This window comes from Strix aluco, chromosome 20 (genome assembly GCF_031877795.1).
Source record: "Strix aluco isolate bStrAlu1 chromosome 20, bStrAlu1.hap1, whole genome shotgun sequence".
Lineage (NCBI taxonomy): Eukaryota > Metazoa > Chordata > Aves > Strigiformes > Strigidae > Strix > Strix aluco.
In genome coordinates, this window is record NC_133950.1 from 4015309 (window position 1) to 4029498 (window position 14190).

A 14190-nucleotide genomic window follows, 5' to 3' on the forward strand; every position below is an offset into this window, starting at 1 on the left:
GGTGCTGCAGCCACCAAAGCAGTTCACCAGGGTGAGGGCTCCAGCACTGGGGGAATTGTGTGGGGCACCCCAAAACAGGATGGGGGGGGCTGTGGCACCCACCTATGGCCACCCTACAGGAAATGGGCACCCAGTGCCTCACCATGCCCCCAGGGAGAGCCCATCTGGGGACCTACATGCAACATGGATGCCACCAGGAAGGTGTTGGGGATGCTGCGCAACGCCCCGCTCCCTCCCACGCTGCTGAATTTACAGCGGGGATTAATATTTGATACCCCCCCTTTGCCCGGGGCTCATCATTCCCCGGCTGCCGTCCTCAGCACGTGGGCAGCCGAGGCGGGTGGTGCGCTGCAGCCCCTTGGGGAAGAGCACACCCACTGCAGGGCCAGTGCAGCGGCTTTGGGGTGGCCAGAGCCGGGGGCTGGCAGCTGTCAAGCGCCCTCCCCTGCCCATGGGGAAGGGATGAGGTGGGGAGCGTCACAGGCAGGCCTGGGGGGACAGAGTAGCATGGGCATGGGGAAGACCTCGCCCCCTCACCCCCACCCCACTGCAGGCAGCACCACGGCAGGCTGCTAGGAAATCCCCCATTTCCAAGGCAACACAGGGATCCCACAGCTGGGAGTGAGGCAGAACTGGGATGGGGTGGGGTGGGGTGGAATGCGATGGGATGGGATGGGATGGGATGGGATGGGGTGGGATGGGATGGGATGGGGTGGGATGGGATGGGGTGGGGTGCTCGCGGCTGCCCTGCCTGCCTGCCCACTCGCTTGCCCCTTGCCACTGCCCGCTGGACACCCCACAGCTCCTGTCTGGGGGTGATGCTCCCATTTTCCCTGAGCGAGGAGCAGCCGGGCTGGCTGGTGACAGCGTGAGGCCTGGGCTGGGTGCAGGGGGAATCTCCCCTCCTTCCAGCTTCTCTCCTCCTCTTTCCTTCCCATCACCTCCCTTCCCCCAGCTCTGAAACAAGGGAGATGCCAGGCCCTGCTGCCCGCTTCAGGGCTTGGGAGGAGGCCGGAGCCTGCTCTGCAGCTCCCAGCAGCTTTGGTGGCAGAAGAGGCTGAGCGTGAAGTCTGTAAGGCAGCTGCTGGCTTTAGGGTCCCTGCCTGTAAAGAGGGTTGAAAACCCCACATTCCTGTCTGCCTCCTTGGGAACGACAGGTCAGTCCCCAAAGGCCGTCAGGGCATCCATCTGCTGAGCCCAGCAGGACCAGCAGCAAGAAGATGCCCCGTTTAGGGCACCCTCCCCCTCCCCGGTGACTGTGAGGAGGGGTCTCAGGGCTGTCCTGCCAGCAGGACGCAGCACCAGTGTGCGGAGGGAGCTGTGTCCCAGCAGCCTGGGCAGAGCCGGCAGCACCCGCGCCAGGCACCGCTCCAGCCTGCCCCAGTAATGCCACCTGCCAGCATCAGTCGCTCATGATCCCCCGAAGCCGTCAGCCCCCCCAGTGACGCACGAACTGACCTCCTCGGTGCTGGGCTGATGACTCCAACACCGGGCAGTGCTCAAGGCAGCGAGGCCAGGGTGGGAGCCCACACCTTGCCCCCTGCCACGAAGCCATTTCCCGCCAATGGCACAAGAAGGGGTGTTTCTCCTACCAGCTCCAGGGAAAAGCCTGCTCTCTTCCCAGCCTGCTGGCTTCTTCCCGCAGCCAGGCTGCAGACGCCAGCACGGTCTCCGTCTGCAGCTGCCACCCAGACCAAACCCCAGGCGCAGGCAGAGCTCCCCCGCGCCAACACGCGCTATCCTGGAGCAGGCAGAGGCATGTGGAAGAGGGGAGACTGGCACCTCTCGGGTGTCCCCTGCCACTGGGAGACTCAGCACCCCCTACTCCTCCTCCCCTCCCCTCTGCAGTGACAGAAAGCCACACCGCTGCTTCCCTTCCTCGCTCCCACTGTAAGGCAGAGCCTGCCAACAATTTGGAGAGAACTAGAGAGTTTTATGGGTTCACAGGCTGGCTTGCTGCCCCACGGCAGTGTCCCGCGTGTCCTGGGAACACCTCCTGCTTTAACCTGTAATGGGGCTCTAGTTTCCCACAGGTCCTCCGTGCCTGAACCCACTGCTTCAGCCCACTGCACATCTCACCTGACCAACGTCAGCCTACAGGACCCACTGGGTGCAGCCACGACAGCTCTCTGAGTTGCCAGGGGATTATTTCCCTTTGCTCAGCGACTTCCCTGTGAAATGGTTGAAGGATGAAGACTGGATACTCACCATGAGCCATGCTAGGGCCAGGAACGTGTGTGACATGCCTGAGATGCTAAAGGCTTGTTTTGGAGGTAAACCCACAAATTAAAAAGGCTCAGCCACTTGCCCTGGTATCTTTAAGCAGCGGACTGAGCCAGCACTGGATTAATTATATTATGCCATGATTGAGACCGTTGCTAGGTTACAGCACCCGGTCCCTAAGCCCATCCTACTGCGGGATTTCCCCAGAATCACTCATTTGCGAGCTCAGGGCCATCCCCAAAGGACAGGCAAGCACTACGGTCTCTCCAGGAAGCAGGGCCCTTGACTGCAGGGAAATTGCAGGCAGCATGTCCATTAGACGCCTTGCCCCCAGCCCAGCCACCTGCCTGCTCGCTGCCCTCCCTTCAGCGCTGCCTGGCCCGATCCACACTGGGGCTCGTTGCAGCCCGGGTGTTGGTCCAGCCCTGCAGCATCTCCAGGAGCCTGCAGCTGCTTGCAGGGCTGGCCTCCTCCAAAAGCACCTGCAAGGTCCCATATTCATTTTGTGTTCAGCTAAAACCTGAGTTTCAGTAACTTTTTCATGTTCACTGCTGGAGGGAAGGAAGCAAATTCCCACCCCAGGCCTTGGCAACCCACGTGAAAACTTATGGGAGCAACAGAAACAGGGTGAAACTGAATCCCTCAACGGGCAGGATCACTGCTCCTTGCATGTGGCCCTTATCATAAATCATGCAGAATGATGAAGATTTGGTGCACTGGTGAGCCAGCTGCTAGCTGCAAATCCCCAGCAGGCTACAGCTGTGACAAAGGCCAGCCCATCACGGGGTGCAGGAGGAGATGCATTGTTGGGGAATCAGTAAGTACCAGCCCTAGCATGAGCTCATCTGGAGTGGCACGGCCACAGAAAGATGAACTCAAAGGGGAGCCGGTGCCAAGGACGGCTGCGAGCACAGCCTGTCCAGCACAACAAAAGTAGCGCAGGGATACGAGCTCTGTCCGCGCAGGGCTACGAGCAGGGAGCAGTATTTAAACAACAGTGCTGGCAAAGGAACAAATAAGCATAAATTGGCCAGAAATAAATCTGGATGGCAATTATCAGACAGCTCCTGAGCCTCGAGGCAGAAGACTGATGGACAATTTTCCAAAGGCATGCTGGAAACTTGGCTGGTTTGGTGGTGGTGGGAGCTGCAAGGACTGGTCAATCTGTCCTTGTGCTATTTTTCTACCTGGTATTTTGACACGGGGGCGGAGGAAGCCATGGACTGGGTATCAAGAGACGCGGTCCTTTTGGCACAGGTTGTGTCATGCAGAGCTGGGGACCTGCACGGCGCAGCAGCAGTGCTAAGCAGCTTGATTCTCTTTCAGGGACAAGTTTTGTGACAGCCACTAACACAGATTAACATGAGCAAGAGCTCTAGCGAGCAGGGACAGCCACCTGTGCTAAGGAGACTTGGGCCATCAAGAGAAAGATGCTGTGAACATGCTGCCTTTGCACAGGAGGGATCCTCAGGGGAGGACATACAGGCACAGAGGAGCCAGACAGCTCCAGGCCACTCGGGTGCAGGTGAGCTGGAAGGTCTGGCTAGAATCAGCTCCCAGCTGGGGAGCCACAGGGATGCCAGCACAGAAGGCAACGCTGTGAAAAGTCTGTGAGATCAAAATGTCAGTCTGCTCTCAGAGTCCGACTTCACTCACGTCTTGTTGCAGCAGCTGCATCCAGTCACACACCAGGAGTTGCCAAGAGCGACAGGAGCTGCTAACTGTCACGCTGGATTGTCCCAGCTCCAGGGACGGGTACAGCAAGGAACACTCCCCAAAATAAACGCTGGGCGCACAGCTCCCATTCACGTCTTGGGTCCCGGCTGTCACAGCTGAGATACTACACATGCTGTCCACAAAGCAGACACACAGACTCCTGCAGACTAGTCTCCTCTCCTCCTGGAGGGCTGCCAGACCAGCCTGATGCTCCAGCGAACAGAGGCTGCTCCTCAGGCAGCTCTTGTACCACACCCCACAGAGGGTTGGTCAGCAGCTGAGCGATCCTGGCTGGGAAGACACAGCAGGTGGGAACAGGGGACCTCAGAGTTACCTCTCATGGTTTATCACGAATGCTCTGGCTTCAAGCTGGCACAGTGGAAGCCAAGATGCAATCTCATCGTGGCTGAGGGCCCTGTGGATCTCAACCAGCCAGCGGTGTGGAGGCAGGGGAGCAGGCAGTACGGCTTCCAGGCGTGTGCCCCCAGCAGCCGCACCCAAGGACAGGGCTCCCTTTGGGAGCCAGGCCCAGCTGGCAGGCTACAAATGCAGAGATAAATTTGCACTTCTCCCTCCTGCTGCTCTAAACCAACCGAGACCTCGTCCAGCATGCAGCTCTGGCCAGCGTTAACTGCAAGAAATTGCAGCTCCTCAGCCTCTCAAGCTCTTGATTTTTTTTTGGATGACTGATAAAACCCAAAAGCAAATACACTGGTACTTCCAGAGATGCTCACAGGAACTATTTATATCAGTGTGATCCTGCAGTAGCTTCCCCGTAACGACAGGCACGTACATATACTTCTTATATTTAGCTTATTTGAAAGACTGGGCATGTGAGAGCCCAGCTCAGACAAGGTCTATTCCTTTCTCCCCTCACTCACGCTTGCTGGCACTGGATGACACCTCATGCTGTAGCCCTAAGCAGTACAGCATTCCCTGGAAAACGGAGAAAGGTCCAAGTTAAAAAGTGCCTTTTTGCTGCTATTCCCTTCCATACTCCTGCTTCACTCACAGGGTGGGATTTCCCTGACCTTGCTGCCAAAGCCAGAACATGCCACACACCCTCCCGGGGCTCTAGTGCAAGTAAAGAGCTCCTGCATCTGCTTGTCTCTTTTAAAGGAGGATTTTGGAAGACAATGACTCATCTTTGCTTTTTTTTTGTCTCAGCTCCTTGTGCTGACAAGGAACACAAGCCGCAGGGAGTGTAAAGGCTCCTACGGTGGTCAAATCTGGCCCGGGTGACAGACAAACCAATGCCAACATCAGTGTTTCCAGGGGACGCGGTGCCTGTGCAGCCTTCTGCTAACCAAGAGCTGCGTTGGCAAGGAAGCAGAGCTGAACAAAAATGCCGTCTCCCTTATGCTGTGTGAAACTACAGCTCTCTCAGGACAGACTTCAGTTTTGGGGACAGAACTCATAGTTTTGAAGTTCAACTTTTTTTTTTAAAACAATTTTTAATTTAGTGCCCTGTTCCACGAAGTGTGAGAATGCAACAGCATGAGGAAGGGGCAGCAGGATGCCCGTCTGTGAAACAGTCCTGGAAGGACACACAGCTCCTGAGCCCAGCCAGACCTGCTTTTGGTGGAGAAGAAGATGTGCAGAGGCAGTTGTACAACAGAGCTTTATAGTCAGAATGGATTGTACCAGGTTTTTTCGATGCAAAATGGAACATGACCCAAAATCTTCACAGAACAGAAGCGCTTTCAGGAATGCAGCCAGCTGAAGCTTGAACGCCCGCCTGCCTTTTTGCAAGAGAGGCCACAAACCGGTCACGTCCCCATCCACTTTTTCCTCCCCAGACGTGCAAAGTTTGAACTGTCCCATGCAATTTCCCTACAGTGTCACGTGAAATGTTGTAATGCTCAGAGAAGTAGGCAAATGCTAATGGCAAACAGACCTGAACAGTATACTGCTCATGCAGAAAAAAAACCAGTTTGTTTTATAGGGAAACAGTTACAAGTGCATTTTGGGAGCTGGGGGAAAGAAAAAGAAAAAATGGAGCAGGTAACTGCCTGCTGATCAAGACAAATCTGCAGTGGATAACGGATCAAAAGAACACCTTGCTTTATAGGGATGTAGAAGGAAACCCCAGATTGGATTTCATGGTTGACATTGTACAACAAAAAGGGGAGAGGGAGAACAAAACCAAACCTCAAATCAACCTGCAAGCAACAGGGTAATGTAATGCACAGAACCTGGAGGAAGCTTCACTATCTGAGCTGTGAAAGGGACACCAGAACCAAAACAGAAGGGGGTACGGAGAACTAATAAGCTCCATCAAAGACAGGGGCTGCTCACTGAGACACAGGCAAGTGCAAAGGGCTGGCCCGTAGCGCCCATCCAATGGCCACCGACGCTGCTGAGCAGGTACCAAGGTTTAATGCCGCTGAGCAGGTTTAAGTTCAAAGCAAAAATTAAAAGTCTTCCCAAACTCATGGGATAGGAGGAGGCTCTCCACCTGGGGCAGGGAAAGGCAGCACGTTGGCTGCTGGGAGGCTCGGCCCAGTAAACATGGCTGCAGCAGAAGCTGGACCAGGAAGGGGGCTGTCTGAGCTACAGTGGTTGTCCCTCTCAGTGTAGGGAGGCAGCCGGTGTTTTACAGCGTGACTGTAAAATGCCTGAGAAGCAAATGCCTTGCCATGCTAACACGTCCCTGTAGACAGTTCTGAAGCTCTGAATATCTTCGTTTCTACATGAGAGTCATGTCCCTGAGAGGTACCAAAGGGAGGGGATTCTAGTATATGCAAATTCAAGGGTGGGAAATGCAGAAAAGCATTGATTTTTCTCTCTCTTTTTCAGGTTAGCTTTGCACTTTGCATTGTTTTCCCAAACTGCATAGCAGCTTACGTGTAGTGTCTGAGACACTGGGGCCACGGAAATCAATGGGGCTTCATGAATTCCAACAGCAGCACCAGTAAGTGCTAATTAAGCTGCTGTGCAGAAAGGTCCCATTCAAAGGACTCCAAAATCACACACACTCTCTCTCTCATTCTGGCCCTGCGGCTGCTGTTTTAGAGAGCTGTACCATAGCATGATCTGCTTGATTTAAAGCTCATCAACTGCTGGGTGGAGCAATGGCCAATACCACCTTTCTCATTAAAAAAATAGGAAGGATAAAAAGTTAAAGACTTGAGACAGGCGAGCACGATGCGTTCATGCGGCATGTTTTGTTGCACTCCTCTTAACAAGACAGGAATTTCAGGTGTGCAGGAGTGGAATAGAGCAGGGGCAGAGCAGGAGGCAGATCCCCTTTGCCTCCCACACCCTGCCAGCTACCCGACGGGGCATCGCTGGAAGGAGAAAAAATGACAGCCTGGAAGCAGGCCTGGGAACCATGCCCTGAACCTTCCCCTTACTCAAGTACATCTCAGCTGGATTTTCTTTGTGTAACGAATGCACCAGAACAGCACACACAGATGTAAAGCTTTTGTTTTGCCAACTCTGTTTTGAGAGAATATACGGCAAATGGCCAAAGCTTTACACATCTGCACCTGTCCTGGTGTGACTCGTAAGAAAAGATGGAGACAGCCATGATAGAAGAGTCCGCTGCGTGTACATGCAGCCAGCCTACAGCTCCTCATAGTCCCCACCTCCTCGTGGCTTGCTCACGGTGGCTCCTCCTCCTCCAAGAAAAGCCTCAAGTTCATCTATCTCACTGTTTTTCTCCTTGCTCTTCTTTTTCTTTTTCTTTTTCTCCTCTTTGCTCTCCTCCTTCTCTTTGCTCTTCTTGTGTTTGCTCTTCTTTTTCACAGACTTCTCCTCTTCCTGCAAAATGAGAATATTTTTATTAGTAAATCCTCTGAGCATGCCAGTAACCCAGCATATATCACCCTGAAACTTGGCTCTGACAGGGACCTTTCTTAGGGTGAAGCATCCACTACCAAGGCTGGCTTAGAGTTAATTCCCAAAGACCCTTCTGTGAGTTTGGACAGAAGAGAGGAAAGGCCATCTGGCTTATATGTAGTAGTGGTCTGTCAGGCAGTTTGTGCCCAACGATACCACAGTATTGGACTGGCAGAAATGTCAAAGACAAAGCCTCCTGCAGACTTCCCTTGCTGCCTCTGAGATCAGGTCTGTCAGGGACACCCCTCTGCTTGGAAAAAAAGTCATGGTGCTATCAACAGCCTCAGCCCAGCAGAGGTGCACTGCTCTGTTTAATCCTGTATTTTACAAACTCACACACTGCCTTTTCAAAATTCAACTGGTCTAAAAGCTTGCTTTTAAGCTTAATGGTCTGCAGAGCCTGGGAGGCACAAATCCAGCTGTAGGATGTGAGAATGGACAGAAGTCCACCAGGTACACAGGGTACACTGTAGAAGGCCATCCCTCTCCTTGGCTGGGAGATAATATGGCAGATCAGCTATGAGGAATTAAATAGTACCTCTTTGCTTTTCTTTTTCTTCTTCTTTTTCTCCTTAGAAGGTTGTTTATCTGTTCAAACAAAAAAAACCCAACATTGTTTTTAGTCATTTTCAACCATAAGAGATGCAATTCTGCCCTGTTCTGATTGCTGAGAACAGAATGCTTCACCCTGGAGCCATGTGAGAAGGCAATCCTGACCCCTTAGGACAAACTGTGCCCCTTTAGAAACCAACACAGGCCCCAGCAGTCACACTCTAACTTAACCCTATACATCTAGTTCAATTATGAGCATTATATTATCTGTATTATTCTGTGTTATGAACACTGACTTGGGCGTTCACAGTATCACAGCTACTAAGAAATAAATATAGAGACCAGCTCTACAAACTGGTCCAAAGGCCAAATTTGGGACCAGATTATTAATTCCAGAACTGAAGAATAGCTCCTGGGAACAATTTCCCTCTGACCACGAAATATTCAAAGGCAGATGGAAATCCTACCAGGCATGGTTTGTGCTTCTGTGAGTCGAGTTAGGAATGGAAGGACCATTCAGGACACGGTGTCAGCAGATGGGAGCACTGACTGGCTAACACTCACCACTGCTCAAACTGTGTATGGAAATTGTCCCATCACAAGGCCAAAGTGTCAGTGCTGCAGCCCTGCTCTACAGGGGTGGCTACTTTCATGGTATCAAATGAGTCCCAGAGTCCATCACTGTCAAAACGTTTGTCCCAGGTTATTGTGACTCTGACCTGGCTGCCGATTTGACTGCTGAACGTCCACTGCCGTTGCACAAAACCTCTTTGAACAGGAGAGTATCTACTTGACTGTTCCACAGGAGGCTTTATAACTGCACCACATTTCGCATGTGGTATTCTATTGTCAATCTTACCTACACACTCAGTGGATCTGTAAATACAAGTCAGCCATGGAGAAGTCTAATCGCTGGTTAAGCTCCAACTGACTGCCTACCTATATTATGTTTTTATATTTATCCCAGAAAGAGGAGATAGGAGGAACCCATGTTGAATTATTAAAGATGCTAAACTGATGTTAAATTATTGACCTGGGCCTCTGCAGATGCACTTTTAGCTATTTCAAGCTGTGCTGTTGAGCAACTCAAAGCGACAAGCCGATGAAGGCATCGCAGCCTGTGACACCTTGCTTACACTTTTGGAACAGCTATTGAAAGAATCTCTCCCTGATGCTGCTTACAGCTTTTTGCTCCCCTTAAGTATTTAACTTCCCATCTTTCGTGGTGACATCAGGGGCAGATCTATAGGAAGCTGCTCTGCAGTAATGCCAAGACAGCAGATTATTTGCATGAGTAAGATTTGTTCCCTCAGAGGATGGGGGGCCTGAGGAATGCTTAGGTTGTGATCAGAACACCACCCCACCTTTCCCTAAAATAGAAGAGCAAATTGGCAGGGTATGTCAGAGCATTTTGCTCAAGTTGATCCAAATTCTTGAGGGGGTGGACACTGCAGGGCTGAACACCACTTCCCAAGCAAGGCAAAGCAGGAAGCCTTATACAGAAGCAGGTTGTGAAAGATGTGCTTCTGCTTCCAGCTGGGATGAAAATAATACACAGCTGATGCCACGGAGAGCCAAGTTCCCCTACTCCCCATGGGGAAAAACTTAAAGAAAGTTATTTATGCTGTGTTAGACCATGTTAAAGACTCACACAGGGCACTGCATGAAGTTACAGGATATTTTATTTAGTGCAAATTGTTTTGCTTACACCCTGGAACCATTTTGGAAAAAAACAGATGCCTGACAAACAAAATCAGCAAGAGTGGAAATAATGTGTGACCTTTACCTTCCTCACTGCTCTCCTTGGGACCAGTTTCTTCCAAACCCAAACCAAAGAGATCTGAGTCATTTTTCAGTTTAAAGGAGTGGACTGTTGATTTCACAGGTTGGGGTGGCTTTGCCAACGAGGTATCGTCATCAGATATTTCAGAGAGATCTTCCCGGACTGGGAATTCATCCTAGAGACAAGAAGAGGCAGACAACACTGACAAATCTTTCAACCAAAATCTCTAAGCATTTTGTACACAAAGACATCAGATGTCAGCAGATGGGGAGGAGGGAAGGAAATGGTAGCTGAACTGAGCTGTTATTGCCTGGAAATCAATGCTCTTCATCTTACAAGCTCTATCTATTTCTTGCCTCTGTAAAATGCCTCAGTAGCACTGCTACTGGAAAGTGTGCTCTGTTAACATTCGTGCTACCAAAATCAATTCCTGATGTAAAGGGATTAAACGAGACCTTCAACTGTGTTAGCTCAACAGCATCAGCCTCTAACTGCCCTGGAGAAGCACCTCTGTTTTGGGGAAAATCAAGTCTAATAGGCTGAAAACTCACCTCCAGACCTGACAGACAAAACCTTTTTGCTCTGTAGCTCTGTGGGGTCTTGCATACCAGAGGCAACATGCAGCAGGACCAAGGAAGCAGTCTGTGTTTGCAGAATAACTCCTTTCATCGAGTCAAAAGGGAATGTGCTCCCAGGGCAAATTTGCCCCTTCAATGTGGGCTAAAAACCAGGATGCTGCAGAGACTGGATATCACCCAAAAATCCTCTGTCTCTGCATGATGGGAATGGAAATGAAGTTTAATGATCTTCTGACACCTGTCAACTGATCCTCTTCAGAATTCTTTAACCACCCGTTCTTTATATCCTCCATACAGACCAAACACGGCCTCGCTCTACTGCTGGTCTAGGCAATGCCCCCCTCCTCCTTGGTAATGGTGGTGTTTTTACTGCTTTGCCTGACCAGTAAACCTTGTAGTTGAAAAGCATTCACAAGTTGTGGGGCACCTCCCTGACACTTGCAATGGCAAGCTGCCTCACAAATCCTGTTTCTCATCACTGCATGCTAAGAGAAGTAAACTTGCTCCAAATACTTTTGCTTTCATATTAAAGTGCCAAGAAAAGCAGGTACTGAAAATGCTAAACGAATGGAAAATTACTTAATAAACAGCATGACACATAGACAAGGTCAAAGAAACTGGAACAACCATCCTTTCTGAAGGATTCTGGAACGATGCAAACACATAAAACACTCCTGAACACCAGCCAACACAGACACCAGGAGTACCCCTGAACAGCAACTGCCCATCCCAAATCACAGTTAGCAGTTTCTAGAGATTGCTCTGCTGGCTGCAAGTACACATCACTGAAATCAGGGAGATCTAGAGCCACAGCAGCAAGTTCCTACAAGGCCCAGAGAAGATATTTGTGTTTTGTCCATCTCTGCACGCCAGGTGCAGAAGGGACTCCTGCTGCACTGTGCGTCTGAGCAGGCACCTGCAGGCAGCACTGAGCAGCTGCCCACGTGCTGAACATCACAGAGACATTATAGATAACCTGGCTATAGTGGAAAGTCCTTCTCAGGCAGATTTTCGTGCTTCAGTAAGAAGCTTTGCCAAGCAGATTTTGTTATGGCCTTCTGATTGCTGGATTGACTGGCAGGCACACACCTCTACATGTTAAACTTTGGGTGAAAAACCATTAGCTTTGTATTTTGTACCTTCTACCACTGGACTGACCACACTTTGGACTTACTGAGAATAAACACCACATTAGAACCCATAAGCACAAACGTTGTCACTATGTGGCTTCAACAGTCAGAGCATTAATGGGTTTGTGCTTGTATCAATCTCTTCAGGTTGCTTAGCACCTGACTCGCTGTGACTGCTGCTGAGAGATGGGAGAGCAGATGAAAGCTCTGCTCAGTGAGATGCCTCAACACTTAAAGATCAGCTTCACAGCAGCACTCAGCAATTCATGCATGTTATTTACCATTTTCTTCTTCTGGCTGTCAGAATCCTCACTTTCAAAGTCTGGGTCATCCATAACAAATGAGAGCATCTGGGTAGCTATTGGTCCCTCTTGATCACTGTCAGACTCCTCAGGCTTTTCCTCTTTGACCACTTTCTGCTTGAGAGCATGTCCTTTGCTTTGGGAAGTGGTCTTTGGGGCCTGGACTGCTGCTGGGGTGGCAGCAGCAGCAGCTGGCAGGCTAATGTTGACCTTGCCGCTGTTGTTTCTTTCAGACCCAGAACGTGGAGGTAAACTGTCAGGAGGCTTCGGGTCAGTTGCTTTGGTCAAAATTGCTTCACTCTGTGGTTTCAGAGAATTTCTGGAAGACCTGAGAAGAAAGAAAGAAGCTGTCAGAGCCTGTCCACCCCCATTCTGTGAAGCAAAGCACAACGACCAATTAATAGCTGAGCCTGCCTCAAGGGCTGCAATGTGTATCTCAACAGGAGAGGCAGTTCATCCTAGGAGGGTGTGTGGTCAAACACATACCACTCAGAGGCTGAAGATAACCCTCGTGTCCCTGTGGATGCTGACGCACAGGTGCCTGCACCAGCAGGCCATGCCTGACTGTCACCCATAGGATGTGGTATGTGGAGAACACGATCCAGGTCATCATTCTCCAGCACAGGGTGTGGTGAATGACTTCTACTCCCTTCACCACAAGACTCAACTCCTCTGTCCTCATCACACTGCTATGAACAGACATTCAGGCACTCAGTTAAAGTCTCTTGTTCAAACTTGAGAAAAAGGCTGGACCATTCCCAAGCAGAGATGTACCAGCGACCACAGGAGCACAGTGCTCCAAGGCACGCTGCCTAGGTGCAGTGCAGAAAACACTGCACAAAGCAGTCACACCTAAAGTAAGTACAGCCCCAGATTACAGCTGAAGGAACTGGCTGATAGAGACACCAAGATTTCCCAGAGGCAGCACAGAAGTCAGTGGCAGGACTGAGAAGAGGCCCAAGTTTGCCAGCACAACCCCATACTTCAGGCTGTGCATCGTACCTTTTTTTTTCCTGCTCCATGTCAATGTCTTCATCAGGTATGAGTACGACCTTAGAGTCCTTCACCTCTTCCTCCTCCTCACTGGAGAGGGTGACGTTTTTGCTGGGCACCCGTTCTGGTGCCAGCATGGGTCTGCTGGGGATTTTGTCATCCAGATCCAGGTCATCTTGGAAACCAGCCACCATGGGGTTCCCCCCGGGCGCCTCTCCATCGCTGCAAAATAGACAATGATCAGACACAGCACCCCCAAGATGTGCCAGGACAGACATGCCTCCCCTTGAACGCAGACTGCTGCTTGCCTGGCTTTTCCAGTCAACTTCAGGGTCAACATCCCTCAGCCCAGGGCAGCTGCACCACCAGCCCTCCCCCTGCGTACAGCCCAGCTGCTGCCCCGTCGGGGCTGGATCTGCTCCTGCAGGCTGCAGCGGTGGCACAAGCCCTGTACAAAATGGGCCACAGAAGGGGGTGTCACACGGGTGCTGCTTCTGCTCAAGCTGAAAATAAGTGGCTGGAAAAGGTGAGCCTCAGTGCCACAGAGCAGCATGTTGCTTCAGGTCTATCAGAACATCTCTGGTCCAACATGCAAGGATCAGTCAGTTAAACCGTGGGAATTGCCTGCCTTAATCCCCACATCCTGTAATTAAACCTGATCACATACTATCACTGCTATGGGAATTCACTTGCAGCTATTAGCTTCCTGGAATTATTTCTATTTCTCTGGTGCTCCCTGAAGCAGGCAGCTACCCAGACACCATAGTCATGCTTTAACATTCCCCAAATTAAATTAACCTAAGGACACACTTTCAGAGCTAGGAGTCTGTCAGACTCCCTGGATGGAACACAGTTATGTGTTCAGAGCCATCTTGATAGCGAGCTCCCCAGCTGAAATTACCAGCTGAGGATTCTTGTCTCAATGTCCCCAGGACTCGATTTTAATACTTTCTGAAGCATTTGTTCATGTTAGGAATATAGATATTTATCTCAGCCTCAGCTGATGAGCCTTTGCATCACCCTTCCTCATTCTATTTGCTTTATCCGCAACAGATACCCAGCTCCTTTCT

The 14190-nt window shown here is 50.9% G+C and overlaps 1 protein-coding gene across 9 annotated transcripts in view; it reads right to left on the minus strand.

The window, feature by feature from the left end:
* Positions 1–5544: 5544 nt before the first annotated feature.
* RABL6 (RAB, member RAS oncogene family like 6) overlaps positions 5545–14190 on the minus strand; it is a 60175-nt gene continuing 51529 nt past the window's right edge. For all 9 annotated transcript variants that reach the window (XM_074846718.1, XM_074846715.1, XM_074846716.1 and 6 more), the window contains 5 exons: positions 13130–13342; positions 12107–12455; positions 10121–10292; positions 8321–8370; positions 5545–7704 (listed from right to left, as the gene is read on the minus strand). In XM_074846718.1, coding sequence (XP_074702819.1) covers positions 7507–7704; positions 8321–8370; positions 10121–10292; positions 12107–12455; positions 13130–13342 — 982 coding nt within the window. In that variant the 3' untranslated portion in view covers positions 5545–7506. The remainder of the gene's footprint in view (positions 7705–8320; positions 8371–10120; positions 10293–12106; positions 12456–13129; positions 13343–14190) is intronic.